The sequence below is a fragment of the Cyclopterus lumpus genome, chromosome 22 (assembly GCF_009769545.1).
Source record: "Cyclopterus lumpus isolate fCycLum1 chromosome 22, fCycLum1.pri, whole genome shotgun sequence".
NCBI classification, from domain to species: Eukaryota; Metazoa; Chordata; class Actinopteri; order Perciformes; family Cyclopteridae; genus Cyclopterus; species Cyclopterus lumpus.
Window position 1 is genome coordinate 19,501,436 of NC_046987.1, and position 26,701 is coordinate 19,528,136.

The following is a 26,701-nucleotide window of genomic DNA, read 5'->3' on the forward strand; positions in this document are numbered from 1 at the left end:
GTAGGGATATCTCTGTTTTTCAAAATAAAAGAGCGGTACATTTTAGTGCAGGAACGTGCAAAAATATTGAATGTGTTAAAATTCACAGTAGGGAAAAAAAGTTGCCTTCAAGAATATAACATATAAAATGAACCGTGGTTATTTGGCTTTTTAATTCCCCTTCCTCACATGACTGTGTTTACATCCTAAAAAGAAAAAAAGAGAGCCTGGAGCCAGCCTGAACGCGATATGCTGCGCAGCTCCTGCACACACAAGGGGGGCCTGACTCCTGGAGAAATCTGATCCTGCATTGGGCCCTTTAAAGGAATATGGGATGAGTCTGTTGAATGGAGCTCAGAGTGAAGTCCCACTGCAGAGAAAAGCGACGGACCAGCAGCAAGCAAGCAAGCAGCGGGACCGGCACCGGGACCGGGGACTCCAGACATGAACCACGGCGACAGAGAAAGGACATTAAAAGAGGAATGAGACCGAGTCCACCGAGTGAAGAGCAAGTTATGAGCCGAATTGCGACGAATTACCGGGGAAGGTGCCCGTGAGCGGAGAAAGCCGACTGAAAGGGGGGGAGGAGGAGGAGGAGGGGAGGAGGAGAGAGACAACAAAGTCACAAGGTAAAGTAGCGGTGGAGGAGCTTCGCTTCTTCTATATCACGCTCTGTTGTTGTTGTTGTTGTTTGTTTGTTTGTTTTAGTTGAAGCAAAGCGCAGGAAGTTATTTGGGACCAAAGCCGCAGCTGAGTATTTTTAAGAGAAGCCCGGTTGAAGTCTTTCTCTTCTTTTTCTTTCTTTCTTCTTCTTCTTCTTCTGACTGACTGACGGTTTTACGGTCGCGACGCTTCTCCGTGGCCGTGCGCGTGCGTGTGGCACACCTGTTCCCCGTGGCCTTTTTTTTGGACATCTTGCCCACTGCTTGCCCTTGGGGGGGGGGGGGGGGGGGGGGGGATTGAACCTCCACTGACCCCACGTGTGTGAAACAAAAATACATCTTCTGGCTTGCATTGGCAGGACTTGGTGTGTGCGTGTGTGCGTGTGTGTGCGTGTGTGTGTGTGTGTGTGTCATATGTGCCACACGTGCATGCTCTTCTCATGATGTGCACCTTGGAGAAATCCTCCTTTCATACATCAATGTGACCCGATTTGACCTCTGCAGCCACATAGCTGTTACTGAACATCTTCCCAAGCTGAAACACGACCATACGGTGCAGTGTGTGGTCACGATAACTCATGCACACAAAGCCTTTTCTCCGTACCATGCAGTGCTGTGTGTGTGTGTGTGTGTGTGTGTGTGTGTGTGTGTGTGTGTGTGTGTGTGTGTGTGTGTGTGTGTGTGTGTGTGCGTGCGTGCAGGACAGAGGAGCTGCAGAAGGTAGATGTTTACACCTCAGCACAGAAGAATGTCAGTTGCCTGTATTTAAGGCTGAGACTGATAATGAGTGTGTGGTCAGTTTGCAGAGGCCTGTCATTAACCTGAGCTGCAGGTTCTCTCGCTGGCACAGGTGGGAGGAAATGATTCGGAGGGGAGGAGGGAGGGTGGGTGGGAAAGGTGCTGCAGGAGGAGAGAGAAGGGGGGGGGGGAGGGCAAATATCATGAACCTCTGTGTTTTCTAACAATAGGGTCAAAGCAGATAAAACAATATGTAACACCCCCGTACTCGACTCGTTGTGCCACGCTGACACGAATGTGCAGCGAGTGACCCAGATTTACACACATGCTCCTGTTTGAGAGGAGTTATTTGATGGGGAGAGGGGGGGGTGAGAGTGTGTGTGTGTGTGTGTGTGTGTGTGTGCGTGTGTGTGTGTGTATGTGTGTGTGGGTGGCTGCCAAAACGTGGGGAGTTGGACCTCGGCAGATTCAACAACGGGCGAGGATCTGAAACGTCTGGTGGGGATGATATCACTGAACCACCTAATCACTTACATCACCGCAGCTACGTGCTCAGCAGTGTGTCAGTGTGTCAGTGTGTGTGTGTGTGTGCGCGCACATGTGTCTGTTTTCAATCTATTTCAGTGTGTATCTCCATCTGTGTCTGTCTGAGTTCTGGTAAGCAAAGAGCCGAAGACTTACGACCGGCCCATTGTGTGTGTGTGTGTGTGTGTGTGTGTGTGTCTTTGAATGTATGTGTGTGTGTGTGTGTGTGTGTGTGTGTGTGTGTGTTTGAATACGTGGTGATTAAAGGAGGTTGAAGTCAATGGAAGGACTGACTTGAGATCAGTTCTCGTGCTGCTGGCGAGGTGCATTCGTTAATAACAATCTCTGATAGCGTCCACATCTTGAATATTATCTCTCCTCTCCGGATATCAAATCTCACTCACGGTCTGAAGGAATGATGCCGTGAAAACCCGTCGATGGAAAGCGGTCGAAGGCCGATGGCGGCCGTAGAAACGGGCCTCGCTGCAGTGGCGTTTCCCCCCCCCCGGTGTTTGCTCTGGCGGCGGCTTCGTGCACTTTCTCGCAGCTCGACGGAAGTAAAGAAGCTCCCAGTGGAGAAGTCGCCGTTCTGGGACTTCCCATCATGCACCTCACACCCTGGGTGGCCCCGCTGTTACCAAACAGAAGATCCCGGAAAGCTTGTTTTTGTTGTCTTTTCTTTCTTCTCCTCCCACCTGAATATCTCCAAGCTTTGGCGTCAGATGTCAGACAGAAGAGATGCTGAAGAGTTGTCTTCTGCGTTTCTATGAACCGTCCCACAACGCAGGGGAAAAAATGTCTCTCATGAATATGTTTGCAGTAACAAAAGTTACGTTACACACACACACACAGGTTAATTTTTATCCGAATGCTCACCGATGCGGAGAGGAACCTTGTTAACCTCTGGTTGGCCTTCCTCCTCGTCCTTCTCAGTATACATTGTTATGCTTATTATTCCGTTAACCCACTAGTGTCCAAAAAGATGTTGCATTAAATGGCTTGTTTGCACCCAGCTGTTTTAGCTCCTAGGGGGGGAAGGGGGGGGGGGCAGCAGGGCTCATTCTGATTTTCTCCCGCTTTACTTGACCTTCGTGCCACCTTTCCGGTCTGCGAGTGGAGAGACGAAAACCTCGACTGTCCGGCCCGGGCGCAGCGGTCGGCTGGCACAAACCTCCACACGCAAGGCTTCTGTAATTTCGTTTTTTTTGCTAGGCCTGCATTTATGATGCTAATTGTAGGGAGCGCCGCGGTGCAGTTATAGCCGCTGGACTTTGAACGTCTGCTCTTCTGCCTGTCGTCGTCTGGCTGCACTTTTTGAGTCCGTCTGTGTGCTTTTTAAACTTCCAAACTCTCTTTCACGACTCCCTTAACTTCATTTGGTTTTCACGTGGACTCAAATCGTCGCATATTGTGAGTTGTAATCCCCCGTAAAAGCTGATCGTTATGGCGACTCTCTATCTTCAGATAATAAGACCTCCATTGAGTCCACACAGTCGGGGCCCTTAACCTTTTGTGAATGAGTACCGGCCCAGAGAAGAATAACCGCTGGTCAACCCCTCCTCAGGTAAAAATAACCTCAGCCCCCCCCCCCGCCCCCACAAAGTTTCCCACATTCAGCGCTCGGCCCCATTCATCCTCACACATTCTTTCCTCCTTTCTTTGCCGAGGCGAGCTGAACCCCCCCTTTCCCCCCCCCCCCCCCATCCTGTGATGGGACTGTCGTGCAGAAAGACACTATTGTGCCGCGCGGGATCCCGTTTCACTCTTGCCTTGTAATTAAGAAGGGATTGCACGGCGAGGGAGGGTGGGGGGGGGGGGGTGACCGGGGGGTTGTGGGTATAATTTGGCTAAAAAGCAGAGCGCTGACCTGCTTTTGGAGCCGGCACGCATGGACCCAACTCCCCCCCCCAACACACACACACACACACACACACACATGGACACAGAGCCTCCCCGCTGAGGCTTTGTTCAGTGTGTGTGGGCATGCGGAGAGACGGCGGACGGGGGAAAGAAGGATTCTCTCTCCGAGACGCGTGCTTGGTTTCGGGTGAACGTGAATATTGTGGCTACGAGTCACGGGGGGGGGGGGGGTGCAACTATGGAAAGTGAGAGAGGAAGCTTCGAGTTTCGACTCACTCGCGTTTTCCTCCCTGAATCACGGGAAGTGCGGTTCCACGAAGAGCTTTTATAGAGGTTGAATCACGGCTCTCTCCTCCGAGGCCGTTAAATGAAAACAGGAGCCGGTCCACGTGACGACTTTGTGCATCCTCGCGTGGGCCGATGTGTCACTTTTTATAATCGTGATTGGTAAACCACGTATGAGTATAAACTTGTGGTTCCTGTGTTCTTTTTTTAACAGCGCAGTCTTGAGTCCGGAGGCAGAGCCCCGGCATGGCCGACGTGCTGGAGAGCGGCGGCGGAGGAGGCGGCGGCGCTGGCGGCGCCGGGGGATCCGGAGATGTCCGAGAGGCCGCCGTGGATTGGCAGAAGCGCTGCGTCGCTCTGGAGATGCAGCTGCTGAGGTTCCGGCTCCAGGCCGGGAACATCCGAGAGCTGCTGGCAGAGAAGGTAAGAGAGGGGGAAAAAAAAAAAGGTTTACGAAGCAGAAGCTTCACGCTTTCCCGGAGCGCCGACTCTTCTTAAATTCAAGCTGAGCGTCATTATAATGTGGCTGCAGTGAGGATTTAAGCATTGTTAGATTAAAAACCCAGAAACTGCCTTTTCCTCAGAAGCTACTTCCAGCTTCTCCTGGATGAACATTCCCAAGAGAGAGAGAGAGAGAGAGAGAGTACTGAATCTAAGGCTTATTTAAACTGTCGAACTATGGTGGGAATTAGCCCACTCTCATCACGCCGCAAATATCTTGTGGCCTCGTCGTCGTCACCATCGTCGTCATCGTCCTCCTCTTCTTCTGGCAGGGTTTTTTTTAAGGGTTTTACGCACAAGGATACAATTAAAGCAAGTGAATCAGTCAGAATTGCAGGTGTGAGGTGACTGTGTGTGTTTATGTGTGTGCACAAAGACAGATGGGGTTACTCAGCGTATTTGGTAAACAGTCGCTCTGAGTCATCGGAGGTCGGCGAGATGAGATATTCCACATTTTAACTCGTTACTTCTGGTGCTTCTTCCTCTCAAGTCCTTCGTGGACTCGAATGGCTCCAAGCAGACTTTTGTTTTGAGTGTCACAAGCGAGAGCTGCTCGTTGTGTCCGTCAACAGGATGTTTACAATCCAAACATGACCCGTGTGTCTGATAAGAGGAGGATGACTCCCTGCTGCGTCCTCTGGAAGGCTCGTCTGTGAGATCACACACACACACACACACACACGAAAACCAGAACCAGAACCAGGTTTTTTGCTAAACCCATATTAAGAGGAAATGGAACTACAGGCAACGTCAAGAACAATAATAAAGAATCAAAGATACTACGACAGATGTGTCAGTAGGTCTGGCGTCGTGCTCATTGGTGGACGTTTCCAATCAATCGACCAATCAGAACTTTGCAGGTAGGATCAAGAATGGGGAGGTCATCAAAAAAAAAAGATGGCCGAAAGTGTGGATGAGGTTAACGCAGCTAAGTCAAAATATCAAGTCGGAAGGGTTCTAGTTTCTGTTTGTAGTCCGTCTTGTATTGACCAATCACGTTCGAGCGGGCTTTTGGTTGAGCGCAGGTAAGGAGAGCAAAAAAAGAGGCGAAGGCGCTTTGGAAAAAAAAACTCAACCTGGGAACCCACGAGCTGTCATATCACAACATTTAGCTCTTTTATTGCTCTAAAATTAGCTTGTAAACTGGCTACTTGTTTCAGAGATTGGGTGCTTGATAATACGAGAGATGTGTCTTCATCCGCAGCAGAAAATAGTCCCAGAGAAATTCACTATGTTCCCCTGTTTGAGTTACATTTACTAACTAATTAGAAATATATATATATATAGTATATGTGTGTGAGCTGCTTTTAAAGATGTGTGTCTTCAGAAGGACAACGTGGGCTGGGGGCTGAGTGTGTGTAATAATACAGGAGGTGGATTGATTTGCTGGTTCTGGTCTTTTCTTGACAGTAAGGAAAATATAGAATAATGCCAGTTGTATCCCCTTTACCACCAATAAAGACACGGTTACAACTTGCCTCATCGGGAAGTGGTACCCACATCCACACTTTGCACAAACGCAGCGTTTGAACACACTTAATTACACGTCCAGTCAAATCCCAGCATGCACAGTATTTATTGTTACATGCTCTCTTTGGGCATTTGGTTTGAAAATAGGCTAATTCATCTGTCACTCCTTCTCTCATAAACACACATGCACACACACACAAACACACACAGCTCTGAGTGGGGTTTAAGTGGAGGCCTGTGCTGCTGACTGGGTTTTTTTCATGGGGGGGGGGGGGGGGTTGCTGAGTGACTACGATGGCGTCATGTTATTGCTGTTTGGAAAAGTCTGCTTCGCGCTCTTCATCTCCTCCGTTGCCAAGTTAGGAGTGTTTAACGCATTGACCCACTTTGAGATGGAAAAACATGGAGGGGGGGGGGACATGGAGGTGGGTGCGTGTGCCACGGCGTTCATCCCCCCCAGAGGCTGACTGCGAGTGAGGGAAGGAGAGAGGGAAGGAGAGAGGGAAGAAGAGAGGAAAAGAGAGAGGGAAGGAGAGAGGGAAGAAGAGAGGGAAGGAGAGAGGGGAGGATAGAGGGAAGGAGAGAGGGAAGAAGAGAGGGAAGGAGAGAGGGGAGAAGAGAGGGAAGGAGAGAGGGGAGGATAGAGGGAAGGAGAGAGGGAAGAAGAGAGGGAAGGAGAGAGGGAAAGAGAGAAGGAAGAAGAGAGGGAAGAAGAGAAGGAAAGAGAGGGGAGGATAGAGGGAAGAAGATAGGGAAGGAGAGAGGGAAGAAGAGACTGAAAGAGAGAGAGGGAAGAAGATAGGGAAGGAGAGAGGGAAGAAGAGACTGAAAGAGAGAGAGGGAAAGAGAGACGGAAGGAGAGAGGGAAGGAGAAAGGGGAGGAGAGAGAATGAAGAAGAGAGGGGGAAGGAGATAGGGAAGAAGAGAGGGGAGGAGAGAGGGAAAGAGAGAGGGAAGAAGAGAGGGAAAGAGAGAGGGAAGAAGAGAGGGAAGGAGAGAAGGAAGAAGAGAGGGAAGGAGAGAAGGAAGAGTCAACAAAAAAACAGAAACATCTTCATGCAGAAAGAACTGGAAAAGGGAGAGAATACAGTTTTATTTTTGACAATTAGAAATAAATAATTTGTCGGTAAACATTTGTCCCAATATTGAATTTTTTGACATTTTGGTGTAGACCCTCAGTTTTCTTTAGGCTGTTTAACAATATAGAAATATCTTGTGCAGAGTATTTTTTTATTGGATGGCATTTCCGCTTTAATTGAATTTCCCTTTAATTACTATAATCTACGAATTGTCTAATAGTGGACAAAGGATAATAATATAACCTCCTTCATAAGCCTCGAGGAGCAACACACTGCTATCAGCCTGCAGAAAAGGTCACCAGGTTCATGTGTTACAAACCATCAGCTGTGCTCAACGGTTAACGATTAAAGTCCAGAGCACTCAAATTAATTATTATTTCACAGCCTCTCTTATTTAAATTAACGTCCTTTGTGTTGTCGCTGTCACAAATGAAGAGAAACTGAGATAAAAGTGAGGCTGATGGATTTTTAAATAATCGAGCCTCCAGGATCTCCAGGACCTCCAGGACCTCCAGGACCAGGTCTGTCGGTTACTTTCTGACGGTGAACAGTGGTGATCTGTCGTGTGGGGCAGCAGATGATCTGTCACCTTATCTCCAACCTCCCTGGAGATGATCAGCCCCTCTGGATCCATACATACGAAGAGCTTCTGCTTCCCGACAACATTATGATGCAAACAAGCGGAAACAAAGTGAAACGGTCAATAATAATGTGTTTCCTCTCTCTCAGGATGACGCTGGTGATATTCAATACTTTTGTTTCGGTCGGTAAATTCCATAAAACGACCAACAATGCATTAATTAGTGTGTCTGTAAATCCTACTGAAAATGGGATCACAAATATATGCTTTCCCTTTTCACGAATTGGCCAAATAACTTTTTGAAGGCGCTCTATGGATTATTTACGGACGCGGGTAACAAATGAACTACTTGAACAACTTTATGACTATTTTTTGAAGAGTTTACAAAAGGGATTTGACAGAGAAAGCATTGCAAAAGCAGAATATAATATAATAAGCAAGACAGGACAATGGATAAAACAATAAGAATCAATGCATTACAAACAAGCAAACCTCTAGTTTTGAGTCTTTTCGAGGGATTTCAATACAAACCCTCGTTAGGAGATCTTTTAAGGTGGTGAATGCAACTCAAACTCACACAAAGCTCCGGTTCCCCTCTTGGCTACTGAGTTGCACTGAGGCCCGACAGATGCTGGATTGCAGACATAGTTGTCTCACGCCCGCTCAGCAATGCAACAGTTGCTGTGAACTGACGGACAGACACGCGGCCCGCCTCCATATCTGATGGCCGTGTGTATATTCCCAAAACCAGGGGTACATAAACACGTTTCCTATATTTTTTTTTTTACCATCAAATATAAATCTGCATTTAGTTCATTTTTTAAACCAGAAAATAATGGATAATAATAATTTGCTGAGAGTAATGAGAACAAATGCACAGTTCAAATCGTCAGCTGGAATCAATACATAATAAATAGTTAGCCGACAGCAAAGAGATAAACAGATAGATGGTGAATAAATTGTAAAATAATGAACAATAACTGATGGGTTGGAAGAGTTTAGCTACAAGTCATGGACTTGAAATAGCAAAAAGTATTAAATAAATGTTTGAGTTAGCTAAAAGTAAAGAATATACAGGTCAAGGATTTAACTAAAAGTCATGCATTAAAGTAGTTGTAGTGGATAAACACTGAAGATATAGTATCTGATGAATGACTTCTGCCACTAGATGCAAACTACAAAGATATATTACATTGTAAACAACATGTTCAATAACATCCTTGAAAAATGAAAAGCATTTGGGAAGATGTTCTCTGCATTAACTTTGTTCTTTTGAATCTATTGAGGTCAGGGCCCGACCCCCATGCCCTCCTGAGCCTTTTAGGGTGTCCCATGGCTTCTTCTTCTTCTTCTTCTGATGATCATGTATATTCACCCCGAAGTGCTCGCCCCTTCCCCTCTCCTATTAATTGTTTTTTCGAGTGGAGGACAAAGTGCTGTTTGCTCCACGGCTCAAGCTCGGCCTTTGACTCGCGACCTGGAGGGGAGGAGCCAGCCCTGGAGGGGAGGAGTCAGCCCTGGAGGGGAGGAGTCAACCCGCCGCCGACCATCCGCGTGCGTTAATCTGGCCGCGAGGAAGCGGTGGATTCTGGGAATCGAGGGTGGGGCGGAGGGGGGTCCCTTTTTACGGAGGTGACGAGAGGAGAGAAAGAAAGAAAGGAAACAAAGGGGAAGGGAAACAAAGATGACGGGAGGAATTTGAATGCATCTCTGGAGCAGAGGGAATCCATTAGTATGTTTGTTCTCCTTTCACCTGGGTCACTGAACTCAGAAGAAAGGGAGTCCTGTGTTAAACTGTGTGTGTGTGTGTGTGTGTGTGTGTGTGTGTGTGTGTGTGTGTGTGTGTGTGTGTGTGTGTGTGTGTGTGTTGGGTACTTGCAGATGTGTGCATACTTGCAGGACGGATGGTGTTTGGCCTTTTTTGAAAGCACGAGTCTGCATGCTCGCAACAAAAGGTGACGCGATAGCTTGTGCACACACGCGTCGAAGCGTTTCTTTCTTTCGCGCCGTTGTTTGACCAGCGGTCTCCTCCTGAGGGCCTCCTCCTGAGGGCCTCCTCCTGAGGGCCTCCACCTGAGGGCCTCCTCCTGAGGGCCTCCACCCGAGGGCCTCCTCCTGAGGGCCTCCACCCATTTTTTTTAAAGATTATTATCCTTCTTCTCTCTGAGATGCTGATGCTTGAACATCAAGCAAAATTCAAATTTTCTCTCTGAGCCGGTTTCTTTCTTCAAATTAGACGTAACTCTTGAAGATCAGCTGATGTTTTTGATATGTTCAAAGTCACAGGAACCCATGCTCTCTCTCTCTCTCTCTCTCTCTATCTCTATCTCTCTATCTCTATCTCTATCTCTCTCTCTCTCTCTCTCTCTCTCTCTCTCTTCCAGATGCAGGAGCTGGAGCAGAGGGTGATGGAGGCTGACCAGCGCGCCGAGGGTGCTGAAAAACAGGTGGAGAGGAGCTTCTCACCCTGAAATACACTTTTTACCCACACACACCAACAGGGAGAGCGCCCCAAACTAAATACATCTTTAGAGATTGCTGCCTGATTGTGACTGTAATGAAGCTTTTAGTCTCTTATGTCACATGTTCCTCATTGAGCGAGCATATTACTGCGTAGTATCTTAATTACTCAAGATATAAGGTGAATTAATGGCAGCCGTCATATAATCACAAAGGTTTTTAAAGGTTCCTTTTTTTTTTGTAGTTTGAATGCACTTTTTGTCAGTCGTTTTGGGGGGAAAAAAGCATTTAGCGAAAGAATATAATGTAAAGTTAAATTGTTCTTGGACAACTTGTTGTTATTTCTGCTTTGATGGAATTTGCCTTTTTCCACGATTGTGATAGAAATGACACCAGAACTACATAAATAAAACAAAAAGTTGTAATAAAGCAGAGACATCATCCAAGAGTTTGAAAACGTACCGTGAAAATGTGGTTAAATGAACATTTAAACCCAATTCAATGCCACAGTCAAGTGAATGTATATCTAAAATGTAATTTTACATTATTTTAACATTTAGATCAATCATGCTCAACGTTGAATGATAGAAATCCTAAAATCCAGTCCATGAGGTGGATTTTGTGATTTTTTTATTGGATTCTTAACCCAGTAAGAAGGAGTCAACCTTTAATGTGACTTCACAACAGGAGAGGAGACGTATCACACACCCTCTGTTGGGTTTAATCTCCCATTTGCAGTCACTACTGGTCTTCCAGGTGTTTTTCCTGTAGGTGGTAATTTAATGGTGCCCTTTTCTTTAAAAACAAGAAATCGCTGAGGGCTTATACAGACTTCTCTGCCCCCCCCCCCCCCCCCCCCCTGTACATTTAAACTTTCTTTTCTCACTCCTCTACATTTTGCATTTTTCTCAGATCCACGTCATGGAAGAAAAGCTGAAGTCCGCAAACATACAAACCAGCGAGACGGAGAGCTCGTTGTACAGACGGTACCAAGAGCTGACCAACCGGGTCCAAGAAAAAGATGCCGCGATAAAGAGATTAGAGGTGCAGCTGGAAAAACAGGTACGGACGGGAGGGCCGTTAGATAAAAGACCAGAAATGTCCATTTACGTCCACGGAATGACGGTTGATAATAATCCCCACCCCCCCCCCCCCTCCGTTTGCAGATCTTCGTCAGGGCCCAGGAGGCAAAGATTATCGAGGAGAAGGCGGCCAAGATTAAAGACTGGGTCACCTTTAAGCTCAAAGAGGTACGCTCGCACATGTAGAGACACAACCAGAGATGCTTGTGAATAAACGATCATTTAAAAATGCTTATTTGTTGGTTATTAAGATGTGGTTTTGTTGCAGATGGAGCAGGAGAACCAGCAGCTGAAAATGGCCAACCTGAAGCAGACGGAGCAGATCATGTTTCTGCAGGACAAATTGCAAGGTGAGCACCCAACGGGAGCAGTTAATTTACGGTTTAGATACGTTAAAATGTGTGACAGCCCAACGTATATATGTGAGGATTTGATTTACATTAGTATTAGCGCAGTAAAAGCTGGTGTAGATGTGTAAATGTTTCTCTTTTCTGCTCTCCAGCTCTCTTAGAGAAACCTGCATCGTCGGGATCTCCTGCCGCCTCCCCCGTCACGGATACCCACCTGGTGCCCAGCAGCCCGCTGTTTCCTCCCAGCTGCCCCGGCACGCCGCCGGCCCAAGATGACGGCTGGAGGCAGGCGGGTCCCAGAGGGGCCGCCCCCAATGTCAAGACCTCGCAGACGGGTGAGCTTAATTATTAATCATCATCTCGTTGATGGGAAGCAGGAAGCGTTTCTTTAATTCAAGTCGTGGCTGATCACATGACCCGGCAATGGTCTCACCGTTTATTTGGGTATTGCGTGTTTTTATTATATATTTAATAAATCCTGATTATATTTTGATTTGTTTATAGGGATTACTTACTTTTGCCATTATTTTTATAATTGTACGTGGTTTCTTGTTAGTTTTGATAAACACTTAAATAAATATGAATAAATAGTATTCTGTGACAACATTGGTGGGAAATATTCTGCTAATTGATTACATGTCCAGTTTAGCAAAAAATGCAATTGGTTCAGGGTTTAAAAAAAAAAAAAAGTAACACGTGTTATCTAAAACCAATCTTGGGGAAATTCTGTTGCAATCCTTATATAATATTTACTTTTAAACACTTGGATACACTTATCTTTTTTAATGATCATTGTCTACTGCATAAAGTAATACAAAAAAAAAGCAAAGTTTGAGAGCATGAATTCATCAGTTCCCACTTGGTATGAACGCTTCCTCACTTGTTAATAATTTGTCTCCTCAGATGTGAAACGGGCTCCTGAACAGTCCGGCAAGGGGATTTGTCTCGGGGACCTCGTAGCCCATAATGCTCTCTCTCAGGGTCGGAGCAGGGAGGGTCCCTGCAGCCCAGTCTCCACAAGTGCACCAGAGCTCCCAGTGGGCCCGGAGGGTCTGTCGGGGTGTTCCGACAGAGACAACTCCTCCGACGAGCTCAACAGCAAGTTCCGCTCCCAGTGCCTCCACTCGTCCTCCTCCTCCTCTTCTTCGTCCTCCGCCTACGAGATGGCCCACGGGCCGAGCTCCCTGGAGTCGTCGTCCCTGGGGGTGACCCCCAAAAGCCCGCTCCTGTCGCGCTCCCCCTCCACCAACAACCCCTTCCCGAACCCTCCGGTTCACCTGTCGGGCGCCAGCATGACGCTCCCCAAAGTACGGACCCCGCTCACCCCGAGGGACAGCATCCAGCTGGTGAAGAAGCATTACAGCCAGCCGCAGCCCAGCCTGGACCGGCTGCACCACCTCAACGTAAACATAGACATCGTGAGCCCGTCCTCCGCCTCCTCCACCCTCAAGAGCACGGGCGCCGCCACCTCGCCCTTCTCGCAGGTCGTGGAAGAGACGGACATCGACGACGGGCTTCCCAACGGCATGGACGGCGTGGTGGAGGGCTCGGGGTCGTCGGAGGAGCCGTGCCGGAACGGAGTCTCCTTTGTGGGACTCCCGGAAGAACTGGAGCAGCTAGATCCACCGCCGACGCCCCCATTACACCGCTTCCCTTCATGGGTATGAGAGACCACTGTTATCTAGTCTGCTTCTGCTTCCTGTATTGTTTTATGCTGTAAAAGTCCTAAAAGCATGATAATTCAAGTGGATCCATCATATTTTTGTTTAAATTACTACTCAATTAATTGGTCAACAATCCTTGTTTAAAATGTTTGGGAAAATACGCTTATTTTTTAGAGAAGAAACATCACCAATCTCATGTCTGTATGGTAAATATGAAGCTACCACCAGCCGCTAGTTAGCTTAGCTTAGCACAAAGAATGGAAACAGGTGGAAACAGTTAGCTAAAATCACAATTTACATGTTTTATCCGGTTTGTTTAATCAGAAGTGTATAAAACCACAATTAGCCGTTTTTTACGGTAGGCCTATTTGTGTGGCTTATCTTTTGAACCGGTTGCCAAGCAACCAGCGGAGACTCCAGGAAGTTGCCTTTCCTGTCAGATAAATAGTTCACACTACTGTTAAACGACCGATTGTTAGTTTCACACGTGTGCAGATTAAACAAACAAGATATTCTAAGTTAATCAGTCAGCTTTAGAGGCGCTATCTTTGGACAGAGCCACGCTAGCTAGTCTTTGTGCTAAGCTAAGCCATCCAGCTGCTAGCGGTATAGCTACGTCGATCCTCACTTAGCAAATAAGTGAAACGGTTCCTTTTAATTATATAAAAAGCAAAGATCTCAATGCCAACATGTTGCACTGGTGTTTATAATGAATGAGTGAAGAGGAATAGTCCTGTCTTTGTTCTCTCTCTCTGCAGGAGAGTCGGATCTACGCTGTGGCCAAGTCAGGAATGAGAGTATCCGAGGCCAGTCCTGGAGCCAGGGGCCCCGGACGAGGTGAGCGCCCCCCCCCCCACCCTGAAGAAACTAGCCGTCCCCTCCTCCTTCCCTAACTTCCTTCCACTTTTCTTCCTCATCCCTTTACATTCGGGTGTGTGATGCGGAGAGGAAGGCGGCAGCGGTGTCTCACCCTGTGTGTGTGTGTGTGTGTGTGTAGACGGTAGAAGATGAGTCATTACTGGGAGGCGACATGTCACTCAGCCGACGCTAAAAGCTGCCGCAGCAGGTGTGCGGTTGGTACCTTTGATGTCACTTCCTCTGGTCCGCACACCTGTACAGCTGTGGGCTCCTCTTCCCCCTGTTCTTTTTTTTAAAGAGCATAACATAACGGTGAGGTTGCTGCGATGAAAGGACGCGGCCTGGGCGTAATTACGGCTTTGCGTTCTGTCCCGGCATCGTCCATTTTGTCAGGACGCAGACGGCGAAGGTTTTGACAGCACTGCGACTCTTGAGTTTCCTCAGCTCTCCCATGTCTGCAGCCTTAAGGTGCATCGGGTGTTGGAGCATCCAGAGCTCTGGCAGAATGAATATCACGGGACCCCCCTGTTCTTGAGAAGCAAGAATTGTATATTATGAAAGATTGCGTGTCATGTAATATGCATATTTTATATATGAAGGCTGATGGGTAGCGATGGGTGTCACTAACTTACGTTGCTAAATTTAAAAAGAACACACTGAAAGATAAAACATATAAAGCAAATAAATTCCTTTGCGTTTATTTAGTAAATGTCATTTGTGGCAGTAAAAGCGACTTAATCTAAATAATCTGTCCAAAAGTAAATTCAAATTAAGTGCAATAAATTCTGAATTAAGTGTTTTCCCCTCGTCTGTCACAGGGTCCTACTTTCCCCAATATCCAGCGGCGGGTCCGTTCCCCCAGTTGATCTACAAGAACGTCAACGTGCCGGTCTACACCACACTGAAAGGGGTGAGTGACAGCTCACTTCCGATGCAGCTCGTCAGCTTCCTCTGCATCGGACTCGTGGTCGTCTGAACTGCCACTATATTATTATTTTGTTTAGAAAGCCACTCAGATCAGCAGCGTGCCTCTTCCCGACGACGACTCCGGGTCGGAGGACGACAGCAGCTCTCTGGCCAGTTTACGGACCTCCGTCCTGTTCCCGGACAAGAAGGGCAGCGTCCCGGGGAGCCCGCGGGCCGTCAAGAGAGGTGAGGTGTAGACGGGGACAGTTGGGAATCATGCACTTCTACACAGATTTTAAATAATCCATGAATCAGCCTAAAGGGGAGTTTCCAGAATATTGAGCGTGCACACTTCAGTTTCTCCGATAAGATGCAGGGTTGTCAATGCACATCGTCGGGAGGAGCCTCCAACATCTACCATCCATGCAGAGATACAATAGAAATCATTAACTCAAGTAGAAGTGGGGGGTTGTAGCTTAAGGGGCGACAGATAACCACCACTCTATGCAAAAAAACACTGATGAGATCTATACCCGTGATCAGGGTTTCCCATTGAAGAGCCTCCCGTCTTGAACCTCCCCCTGTCCACTCTTCTTCCCAGGCGTGTCCATGTCCTCCGTCAGCTCGGAGAGCGATTACGCCATTCCACCCGACGCCTACTCCCTGGACAGCGACTACTCCGAACCGGAGCACAAAGTCCAGAGAACCTCCTCCTATTCCTGCGAGAGCACCGGGCCCGTGAGTGGAGGAGTCCCCGTCGCTTCCAACAAGAAAAGAAAATCTATTTAGTCTTTTGTTAGTGTTTCAATGTGCCGCGTGTGTCCGTTAGGAGATGCTGGAGAAGTCGGGGTACCTGCTGAAGATGGGCAGTCAGGTGAAAGCCTGGAAACGCCGCTGGTTCATCCTGAGGAACGGAGAGATCCTCTACTACAAATCTCCCGTGAGTGTGAGACGTACGTTGCGATGGCATTTATGATTTTTTTGGACATAAATGAAGATTCTTGTGTGTGTGTGTTTTATTCTTTTCCAGAGTGACGTGATCAGGAAACCTCAGGGTCAGATCGAGCTGAACTCGTCCTGCCGCATAGTTCGCGGCGAGGGAGCGCAGACATTTCAAGTGAGTGGGGAAACGAGGATTTAAACTTTGTGTAACATGTGGGAGATAGTCGCACTGTGAACATACACGGCCATGTGAGGAACTGAAATGATTTTTTAAAAGATCTGCAATTTCAAAACGTGGAAAAACAGTTGTTTGAGGGCAGATGCAGCCACACACACACACACACACACACATCAACGTAGAGCGTTACCGCTGCATACCAGAGAAGAGGCTTAAAATGACGTACAGGTACAGCATCGGGCTGGAATGTTTTTTTTTCCCCCGGCTCTCCGGCGGCTGATCCTGATCTCCTCTGACACGGCGATGTTATCTCAGTCGGGGCTCGGCTTAGCATTTTTCCCATATTTCCTCCTTTTTTTTTTCCCTGCCGTCTAATCAGCTGATTACGGAGAAGAAGACCTTCTATCTGACCGCCGACTCGCCCAACATCCTGGAGGAGTGGATCCGGGTTCTGCAGAACATACTCAAAGTCCAGGCCAGCAGCCCGGTTACCGCGGAGACCGCCGCCAAGCCCACCGTGAGGGGTTGGCTCACAAAGGTCAGCGGTAGTCAGCTAAATGTGTAGCCATACTGCTAGGAGACAATTAGCATTAAGACTGGAAACAACTGGCAAAGTATTAGTATGATATTAATCTTATATCTCGTAGTATTTCTGCATAGTATTAAATGTTCATGACATCTATTTAACACAACCTTTATAGTTATTACTTTACTGGAGTATGATGCTCAATTCTTTAATATTTCATGAGGCCTCAAACTAATGATTCATCTATTTAATTTTTTTGTTTTTTTAGAAAACATTAAAAAAAGAAGAAGCTGGAACGAATAGATGACTCAAACGATTAATAGATACATTTTTTTCCTGCTGATTGACAAATTGATTAATTCTCTGGAGTCACACAAACATAATAAGAACGAAATAATTATATATTTTTGCGTTTACATGTTTGTTTTTACTGAAACAATGCACCTAATTGTGTTGATTTTTAATGTGATTCAGCCAGGCAGGTTTTCAGCCTTACACCACAGATGCAAGAGGTATAGATGAGTTTATAAATGGCTAAACGTCCTCTTTCAGACAGACTTAGACGTTTCTGTGGAGGGTTTTGACGGAGCTCTTGAAGCAGATCCTTGAGGACCTCGTTCACGTTGGGACACGGCTGTGAGGCCGAGCTGCTGGAATGCTTTGAGAGCTCCAAACCTCCGAACCTCCTCCTCTAGGCCCCGCCTCTCCTCGGCGGCCTGTCGTCTGCCGGTGGGGTTAAGACACTTAAAACATCTGACGGCTGTGTGTGTGTGTGTGTGTGTGTGTGCGCGCGCGATGGGTCTCTGACAGATTGACTGACGGGCCCGTCTTTGATCTCCTGGTTATGACGTGATCTCAGTGGGGGGGTCCAGACGGGCGGCGTTGACCCCCCGGCGACCCCCTGTGTGAGGGTCGCACGGCGTCCTTCAGTGAAGGCTTTGCTCCCGGGACGTCTGCTGGTCCCAGGAGTGGCATCGCTCAAGCTTTTTAATAAAACAAAAGAATACAAAGTATAGCCTTGTATGTACTTTGGTATTTACAGATAGCCTTGGAGCTCGTCCTGATACGTTGTTCTTCTTGTTTCAGGTCAAACACGGACACTCCAAGCTGGTGTGGTGTTCCCTGGTTGGAAAGGTCTTCTACTACTATCGTAACCAGGAAGACAAGGTCCCCGAGACTCTCTTCTCCTCACGTGCACTCACCCAAACGACCAAAAGACATCTTAAACCACTTCTCGCCATCGTTTTTTGCTGATTTGACCTCTTCCTCTCTCAGCTGCCTCTGGGTCAGCTGCAGGTGCGGGAGGCCTCGGTGAAGGAGGTGGATCGCTCCTGCGACTCGGACGAGGACTACGAGGCGGTCGGGCGAGGTTTCCTCTCCTCCCACTGCACCCTGGCGGTCCAACCGAGAGGCCAGAGTCCCACTTACATGCTCATCGGCACCAAGCAGGAGAAGGTAAACGTGACACATTCGTAAATGTGTTGTTTTTTTCAACGTCGATTCCTTTTAGATTTGTGGATTCATTCAGGTTTTTTTTTTTTCCCCACGCAGGATACGTGGCTGTACCACCTGACGGTGGCGGCGGGCAGCTGCGCGACCTTCAGAGTGGGCACGGAGTGCGAGCAGCTCATCGGTAAACTCCTCGATGCGGAGGGAGACCCAGGTGAGACAACCCCTAATGCAGTAGAGAGGCGTCATTAGCAATTATTATTAGTGTTAATGAGAAGAGGTTAAATAAAGCAGCGCTGTAGGCAGGAGTCCAAATGCTCATAATGCAAACCCCCACCTCTCTTCTTTCATCATTTGGTTGATTCCTACTTTATTTATTGAGTGAACTGTACTTTTTTGTACAATTTATGAACATCTAAATGCTCTTTTAAGCCTTCTCTGAACTTCCTGGAATCAAGTTTTAGTGGAGCACCGAGTCTTTTATTTGGCTCCATATCGAGCCTCAATTTTGTTAAATGAGACGGCGATAGTTCTTTATTAAAAATGAGGGAGAAAAAAAAACGCGTTGGCCCAAAAGTCCCACAAATGTACACGATAAAATACCTTTCAACACGAAATTTCATATTTCTTTTGTTACAAAGTGAACACTGCTTATCCTTTGGAGATTCACTGGACATGCATTTGCAACAAATCGACTGAAAGGCCGAAGGCTCGCAAAGTCTCTCTATACGTGGCCACAGTAGCATCCATCATGCAGCATGCTGCATGCTGCATGCTGCATGTTGTTTTGATCCACTGCGTCTCACAGCCTTTAATCCGCTCTGCAGATTGTGTTTACGACTGGAGCGCTGTGTGCGAATAACTGTCAGCTGTTGAGTCATTACGGCTTATAAGAAACTCAACCTTGTTTATGTGTGCGTGCATGTGTTTGCGTGGGTTTCTCTCTCTCTCTCTCTGTCTGTGTGTGTGTGTGTGTGTGTGTGTGTGTGCTTCTTCCTTTCCCAGAATGTGCCTTGTGGAGGAGCGAGGCCTTGAGCTTCTGTAAGGAGGGTCTGCGTTCGCCTCTCACCACTCTGCCCTCCGAAGCTCTGAAGACAGAAGCTCTCAAGCTTTTTAAGGTCAGCCTCTCCACCTCTCCGCCCTCTTTCTGTCCCTCTAGTACTCTCCTCCTCTTCCTTTCATCCCTTTCTCCAAAATCGTTCCTTTTTCTGTGCGGCTCCTTTGCTGCGAGGGTCTGTTCAAGGCATCATCTCCCCCCCCCCCCCCCCCCCCCCCCCACACCCCCTTCCCCTCCCTCCTCCATTATCCCCCTCCTACTCCTGGATACGCTCCGCGGCCCTCTTCCCTCTCTCCCCTCCTGCCTCTGAACCAGATCAAAGGCCCGAGGACGAAGGGCCCCCCCGGCTCATTAAAAGTGTGGAAGAGAGATAATGGCCTTGATTATCCGCTCTGATCGAGGCTAACTGTTCCTCTGGTTTAACGGCCGGCGTGTAAGGAGAACCCTTTTAAAGACGAGACATGATGGGAGGTCAGGGGCCTTTTTCGGAGAGAGTGGCAGCAAATGGAAATGGAAGCCACGGGAAGGGGGGGGGGGGAGAATGGGATCAGAGCAGAACGGAGACCTTGGAGGAAGATCCTTTTCCTCTCTTTTCAGCTGTGTAGCCCTTCATTGCGCCCACCCAGAGCCCCCCCCCCCACCCCCCTCCTCTACTACAGTCACTAAGGGATTGAGAGTTGAATGGGTCGGCCCCCTCTTTGACCAGCCAGCCTTAAAAAACAGTCACAAACACACAAAGGAACGGAGTGAATGGAAGTGACACGCTTTTCAAGTCCACCGCTCCACTTCATGCCTTTGAAGTATTAATGAATCTCACCAGGCTGGTCGAAACTGTTCAATTGGTGGAAGACCAAGTGCCCTAAACTTGCATTCTTTCTAATGGCCATAAGGGGGCGTCTCCTCTGGTTGCAAAAGTAAGTTGTATAGTCTTTTTGAAGTCTTCTTCAATACAACACGATGTTCATTTACTAAGTTACGGTCCCATTTAAAGTAAAATAGACCGTAAAGCAGGGTGTGCTTTGGGGGGGGGGGGGGGGGGGGGGGGGGGGGATTGACAGGTCGCTAACACAACGTTGTCTGATGTGGGAGTTGTCAACTTTAACCCTTTTAAACTGAAAAGTTAAGTGCAAATCTTTAATTTAAAATCGTCTTCGCGTTCGGTTGGACTTAGCCCCGCCCTCTTTTTTTCTGGTTGGAAAAGGTCAAGTGAGGTTCAAACTCCAGGGTTCAAAACAGCGGTATATATTTATATATATATAAATACAGTTTATGGTTTAAGACAAAAGATTGTCTTCAACGGTCTGAGACAAGAGAGCAAATGGGAGATAAGAAATCCCGGAGCTGAGGACAACAGTTACTACAAAAAGTAAAGGCAAACATGTGTATTTATAAATACATCTGACCTGAATATCAACAGTCTCCGGTGTGTGTGTGTGTGTGTGTGTTTGCCTCCACCTGCTGGTGGTACAGTGGAACTGAATGCCAAAAGTCTCTCTCTCTTCTCGGCAGTCCTGCCAGCTCTTCATCAACGTGCTGGTCGAGTCTCCGTCCGTCGACTACCACACCTCGCTGGCCCAGAATGCATTGCAGGTGTGCCTGACCCACCCGGAGCTGCAGAACGAGGTGTACTGTCAGCTGATCAAGCAGACCAACCGCCACCGGACGCCACACAACTACTCGCTCACGCAGGTCAGCCCGGGTGCACAGGGGAGGACAGAAAAACAGATGCACAGGTTTATTTAAAATACATAAAATAGGATGCCGTTAATAAAAGAGTTTCTTCCCGTAGTGCTGGCAGCTGTTGTCTCTGTGCGTGGCGCTGTTCCTCCCTCAACAACATTTCCTCTGGTACCTGAGGCAATACCTGCAACGCAATGCCGACCCAAGGTGAGGCGCCCAAAAAAGCCTGCAGCCGATGCACGGGTCTCCTCTTCAAGGTAGAACAACTCCAAAGTGTCAGTTACATCTCGGTTCCCTTGTCTCTCCCGCCGCACAGGAGCGAGGTGGGGAAGTACGCGGTGTACTGCCAGAGGTCCGTGGAGCGAACGCTGCAGAACGGAGAGCGCGAGGCCAAACCTTCCCGCATGGAGATCGTCTCCATCCTGCTCAGGAACCCTTACCACCATTCGCTGCCATTCAGCATCCCGGTCCACTTCATGAACAACACCTACCAGGTAACACTAAAAGGGCACCGCACGCTGAAATGCACACGGTTACTCTTTGGACTGGAGATGCAGGGACGACCTTTTAGCCGGTTCTGGTTTATTTTTTTCTTCTTCCCGGTGCTCCTCGTCAATGGGAATGAGACGTGTCCTTTCTTTCCCGGTGCAGGTGGTGGGCTTCGACGGCTCCACCACAGTGGAGGAGTTCCTCAACATGCTGAATCAGAGGATCGGGGCCAGGAAGCCTCAGCTTTCCGGGTTTGCGCTCTTCACCGATGATCCGTCCGGCAAAGACCTGGAGCACTGCCTGCAGCCGACTGCCAAGGTGAGGGCCCGGGTCCCGGAGCATGAGGACACCTTCTCAGAGGCTTCCGTGGTGCATTTAGTCACATCATTTGTCTATACTTCTGACTTCTCTCCCTTCTGACAGATCTGTGATGTCATTTCCAAGTGGGAGCAGGCCCTGAAGGAGTTGCATCCTGGGAAAAACGAGGGCACGCGGATCGTGCGTCTTACATACAAAAGCAGGTGGGACTTCCATCGTCACGTCTGGGCTTTGCAAAAACACACAGAGCCCTCATTACCCCTCATTACGCGGTCGCAGACGTTTGTCTAAACTTGCATCGCACACGAATAGAAGGTGACGCAGGAATGTGTGTGTCTGCGTGTGTGTGCATGTGTGTGTGTGTGTGATTCCCGGCCTCGACGTGGGAAATTCATGACGCCGTTCTATTTTTTTTCACTCGCCGCGTGCGCAGGTTGTGTTTCAGATCTCAAGTGAAAGGAGAGACGGACCGAGAGCGCCTCCTGCTGGCGTACCAGCTGAACGCCGAAGTCCAGCAAGGCCACTTCCCTGTGAACAAAGATCTGGCTCTGGAGGTGGCCGCCCTCATGGCGCAGGTCTGTGAAGATCACGCTCATTCAGAGGATTAAAACAAGGATTTCCCACATTTTAAACTCCCTCTTTCTCTTTTTCCAATCCCTCTCTTCTTCCAATCGGTCTTCCAGGTAGAACACGGCGACTTGGAGAGGCCGGCCGCCTCCTCCTCTCCGACCGGCTCCCCTCAGCCCAAATCACAGCTGATTCTCCTGCAGGCCTTAGAGCGCTTCTACCCCAAACGCTACAAACAGGACTGCAGCTCGGAGCAGCTCAGGTAAAGCAAAAATAAATACTCTCTTTAAACTGCAGGGTGCTCTTGTGTGCTACAGATGTACACTTTACCCAACGTTCCCCCTTCTGCTCTCAGAGATCTTACTGAGCGCCTGGCCACTAAGTGGTCTATGCTACGTGGGTGCAGTGCACCCGAGTGTGTGAGGATATACCTGACCGTGGCTCGCAAATGGCCCCTATATGGAGCCAAACTCTTCAGCGCCAAGGTAGGACGAGATCGGTCCTTTGCTTTGTGTTCATCGTGACCCTCTGTGTGTAGCTCCGGGCTGCAGGCTGCATTCACTCCTTGTTCTGGAGCCTGTGTATAGAAAACCAGCATGCTCCCTGAGCCCCCCATCCATCAAGCATTCAGGTCCAGGTTGGACTAGTTTTAGACCCTTTTGTTTCCCCCCCCCTGTCCACAGCCGCTGCCCCCCTCCCCCGTGGAGCAGAGCCAGGTGTGGCTGGCGGTCAACGAAGACGGATTGTGCGTGCTGGACTACGCGATGGTGAGTCAGCACTATCTCCCCTCCCCCCCTCCCCCCTCCCACCCGGCGCTCGTCTCGGAAAAAACGTTTGTCGACCCGCTGGAATTCGGATTTCTACACCAGAAATCCACAGGAAAATAAAAACGTCCATCCTCTTACTTGACCCTTGACCCTTGACAGACGTTCCAACATGTAAACCACGCTAGCTCTCCGGCTCTGTAATTATCCTGCGGCCTGCGTGGATCCATTTAATTTCTCCGTCTGGCGGGCGGCGTTGCTCGTGCGCTTTCATGAAAGTCAGAGAGAGAGAGAGAGAGAGAGAGAGAGAGAGAGAGAGAGGAGAGAGAGAGAGAGAGAGAGAGAGAGAGAGAGAGAGAGACGAGAGAGAGAGAGAGAGAGAGAGAGAGAGAGAGAGAGAGAGAGAGAGAGAGAGAGAGAGTAATGTCACGCTTCTTTACACTCAATTTGACGAAAACCAAAAAGAATTCCACGCTCTATTTTGGTACCAGCAATAAAAAAAAACCGCCTTCCTTTCCTCAGCACACGCTGGTCACACACTCCTACCAGTCCGTCATCACCTTCGGTGGTTGCCGTGACGATTTCATGGTGGTGACGAGCCAGCAGAGGGAGCCCGGCGGCGGGAAGAAGAGCGCGGAGAAGCAGGTCTTTGCCATGGCTAAGCCAAAGGTGAGTGTCGTGGGGGGGGAGGGGGGGGGGGGGGTACGCCTGTCCCAAACCAGCTTCAGTCCGATATGAATTAATATATATATATATATATATATAACGATATTGCACCACTGAATGACTGAACCTCTTAGTGAGAGGATGATATACGGTGAACAGGTCTGTCATCATGTTCAGCTGCTCCATTGTTGTTGTTGTTATTGTTGTATTATTGCTATTATTATGTTTTTTATTCATCTGAGGTTTGCTGCACAGCCCATTATGACTATAAATATCTACCTGCATCTGCACACCTGAGTCTTTCTCACCTGTCACTGAGTCAGATGAGGGAAACAGGGACACTGCAAATATTGTGGAGTAGCTCAACTAATTTATTTTTGAAAAACAACAAAAAAAAACTACAAAAAGAATAGAAAAATCCCAATTTGACTAGAAAACAGTCGGCTGTAACCTGAACAGGACATAATGCAGCTGAGAAGTCGAAGCGGTGATGGCGTAAAAAATAACTAGTACACATATATTGTAAAAACAAATGTACCACTTGTTGTGTGTTCAATAGTGTGGTGAATAACATCCGGTTTAAAATGGACATAGCAGCGGGTGTAGAAAATGTCTCAGGTCTCACTCCGGGGCCTCCGGTTCCCCCATGAAACCACTGAAGCCCGGTCTCCTTGTCTCAGATCCTGGAGCTGACTCTGCTCATGGCGAGCTACATCAACCACTGGAGCCCCGGCCTCCCGTCCGCCTCGCTGCAGCCCCCCGGGGGCCACTGGGACGGAGACAGCAAACACTTCCCCGCCATGAACTACACCACCAAGGGCCCCACGCTGCTGTGAACCAATCACAGGGGGGGAGGGCCCGAGGACGCACGTGGCCTTTAGTGCGCTTTCACGTCGGGTACCAGACTATTATTATTATTATTATTATTATCTTCTTTTCTTTTTTTTTATGAAACGTCAGCATCGGGTCTCGTTAAGACTATTTATTTCTACAACAAAAAGAGTGTTTTCAACTCTATTTGGATTTTAGGGTTCTAAATGCAGACGGATATGTGCCTTCATTCTAACATTCACGTTTTCCAGTTTTTCAGACCTCTTGTCTGCCATAAGCTGGTTTGCCTTCTGAGAGCCGGTTTGACTGGAATACACCGTTGTGTGTGTGTGTGTGTGTGTGTGTGTGTGTGTGTGTGTGTGTGTGTGTGTGTGTCGCTGTCTTTTTTCGCGATGTACCGCGCAGTTAGAAAGGTCACGTGATGCTTTTCAGCGTCTTTAATTTGATATAATCCACATCGAAGAATTTAGAGCTTTTTAATTAGAGATTCATTTGATGAATTAAATGATTAATTTCTTGGTCAGAAAATAGAAAAGTTGACATATACATATAAAGATATATAAACGTGACTGTGAGGAGCTGGTTATGAAACGATGTAATACTGACGCCTCGACATCGCCGACATAGAGAAACAAACCGTCAGTGGGATAACGGTATATTTCCATAAAGTTATCGGGTTGGATTCAGATGAAATAGTCCTCATCTGGGCCTCCAGCTGCAACCGGCACGCCGCTGGAGACCCAGATCTGGCTTCGCTGCAGTCTGAGGGGAAAAAAGGGAGGAGGAGGAGGAAGAGGAGGAGGAGGAGGAGGGCTCATTGCCAGCCTCTCTGATCCTCTGGGAGCAAACACTCACACCAGGCTGATGTTCTGCTGGGCCTCGCTGGAGGGAAGGGGGGGGGGCCACGGGAGAACCAGAACTGAGCGGGGCAGCACGGTCAGACCCACGCTGCAGTAAAACGAGAGGTGGAATCTGGTCCTCTGGAAACACTACCGCTTCTGTCCATGAGGGGCGCCAGAATCAACACAACGTGTCGTGTTCCTTGTCGTAGCTTTTAAGTTTAATTTCATAGAAGCTTTTCAAACAGAGAGCAACGTGTTTGCATTTCAACAACTGGAACCACAGAGTTGTGCTTTAAAAAAAAAAATACTTAAATGATTAATCGATTTATAAAAATTCAAAAAAATCAATTAACCAGCTAATCGTTTCAACTCCACCTCGAGACAATTTGGTTTTCATCGTAAAAAAAGAAGGTTTTAAGACAGTTTTTACCCCATAGAAATAAATATAGGATTTTTTTTGTAATACTTTTCTATTGTTTTTTTTAATGATAATTAATATTATCTGATGTTGTTGTGATGTTACTGAGGTACACAATAACACAATGGAATGAAAGGTGTATAACAGTGATGGACTGTATGAGTAATGCATCTGTGAGAGTTGAGCAACACATTAGGCGTATTAATAATAAATTCAGTGTTTTAATAAATAACAAACGAAAGGAGAGGACAAATAAAAGGAAAAAAAAAAGACTTGAACTGTTTTGGATCAAACCACTTGTGTCCATATTAGTTATTTATGTTTACACCCCAAAATTGTTTTGTTTTCCACGACTGTCGCGTTTATATTGGAAAAAGTTTCCTTTATGCAGCGGAGTAATTTAAGAGCAGCGTGTGTTTGGATATCTGTCCTCGAATGTGTTGATGTTTGTTTGTGCGACGCTAGAATAAACGGTACAATCCCGTGTCGCTGTGTTTTACTTGTGTCTTTATTTAATCTAATACGTACGTTTTTGCACACGAGAAATATATGCATAAATATGTAAAAAGATGTATAAATAATGCAAACTTACATATTAAATAAATTATAATTATGGTCCACAGTGGAAGTTTGGGGTTAGCTCAGAATCATTAATGCATCACGAGTACTTTTTAAATATTTTTTTATGCTTTTACATTTTAACCTGAATACGTGTTTACAGGTGTAAACCAACATGATATTTTCTTAATTTTCGGGTTTTTTTTAGAATCCTTCAAATCTGGAAAAAGTCTCAAAAATAACGGCCGCGCTTGAACGCATCATTCTGGAGCGAAAACCACGTGCATCTGCTTTGAGTGTTAATGTATTTAAGGGAACAGTGACGACATTCTTCTCTCATCCAACTAATTATATACCTTAGTGTTCCACATGAAGTACAGAGGACTGCGAGTTTAAAGCTTATTCTAAATAATAAAT

The 26,701-nt window shown here is 47.5% G+C and overlaps 1 protein-coding gene across 1 annotated transcript; it reads left to right on the top strand.

The window, feature by feature from the left end:
• The first annotated feature begins 392 nt into the window (after nt 1-392).
• plekhh1 (pleckstrin homology domain containing, family H (with MyTH4 domain) member 1) lies at nt 393-26,291 on the top strand. The gene is made up of 30 exons (XM_034563164.1): nt 393-608; nt 4,264-4,472; nt 10,064-10,126; nt 11,052-11,201; nt 11,306-11,389; nt 11,490-11,571; nt 11,724-11,906; nt 12,475-13,232; nt 13,994-14,072; nt 14,912-15,003; nt 15,098-15,245; nt 15,601-15,737; nt 15,829-15,939; nt 16,030-16,116; nt 16,499-16,657; nt 17,732-17,812; nt 17,921-18,100; nt 18,197-18,308; nt 19,100-19,212; nt 20,661-20,840; nt 20,941-21,038; nt 21,148-21,325; nt 21,483-21,638; nt 21,744-21,841; nt 22,072-22,213; nt 22,322-22,467; nt 22,561-22,690; nt 22,889-22,972; nt 23,492-23,638; nt 24,316-26,291. The coding sequence occupies exons 2-30, from the start codon at nt 4,296-4,298 to the stop codon at nt 24,469-24,471; spliced, it is 4,311 nt and encodes a 1,436-aa protein (XP_034419055.1). The 5' UTR covers nt 393-608; nt 4,264-4,295; the 3' UTR covers nt 24,472-26,291.
• Nucleotides 26,292-26,701: the final 410 nt, after the last annotated feature.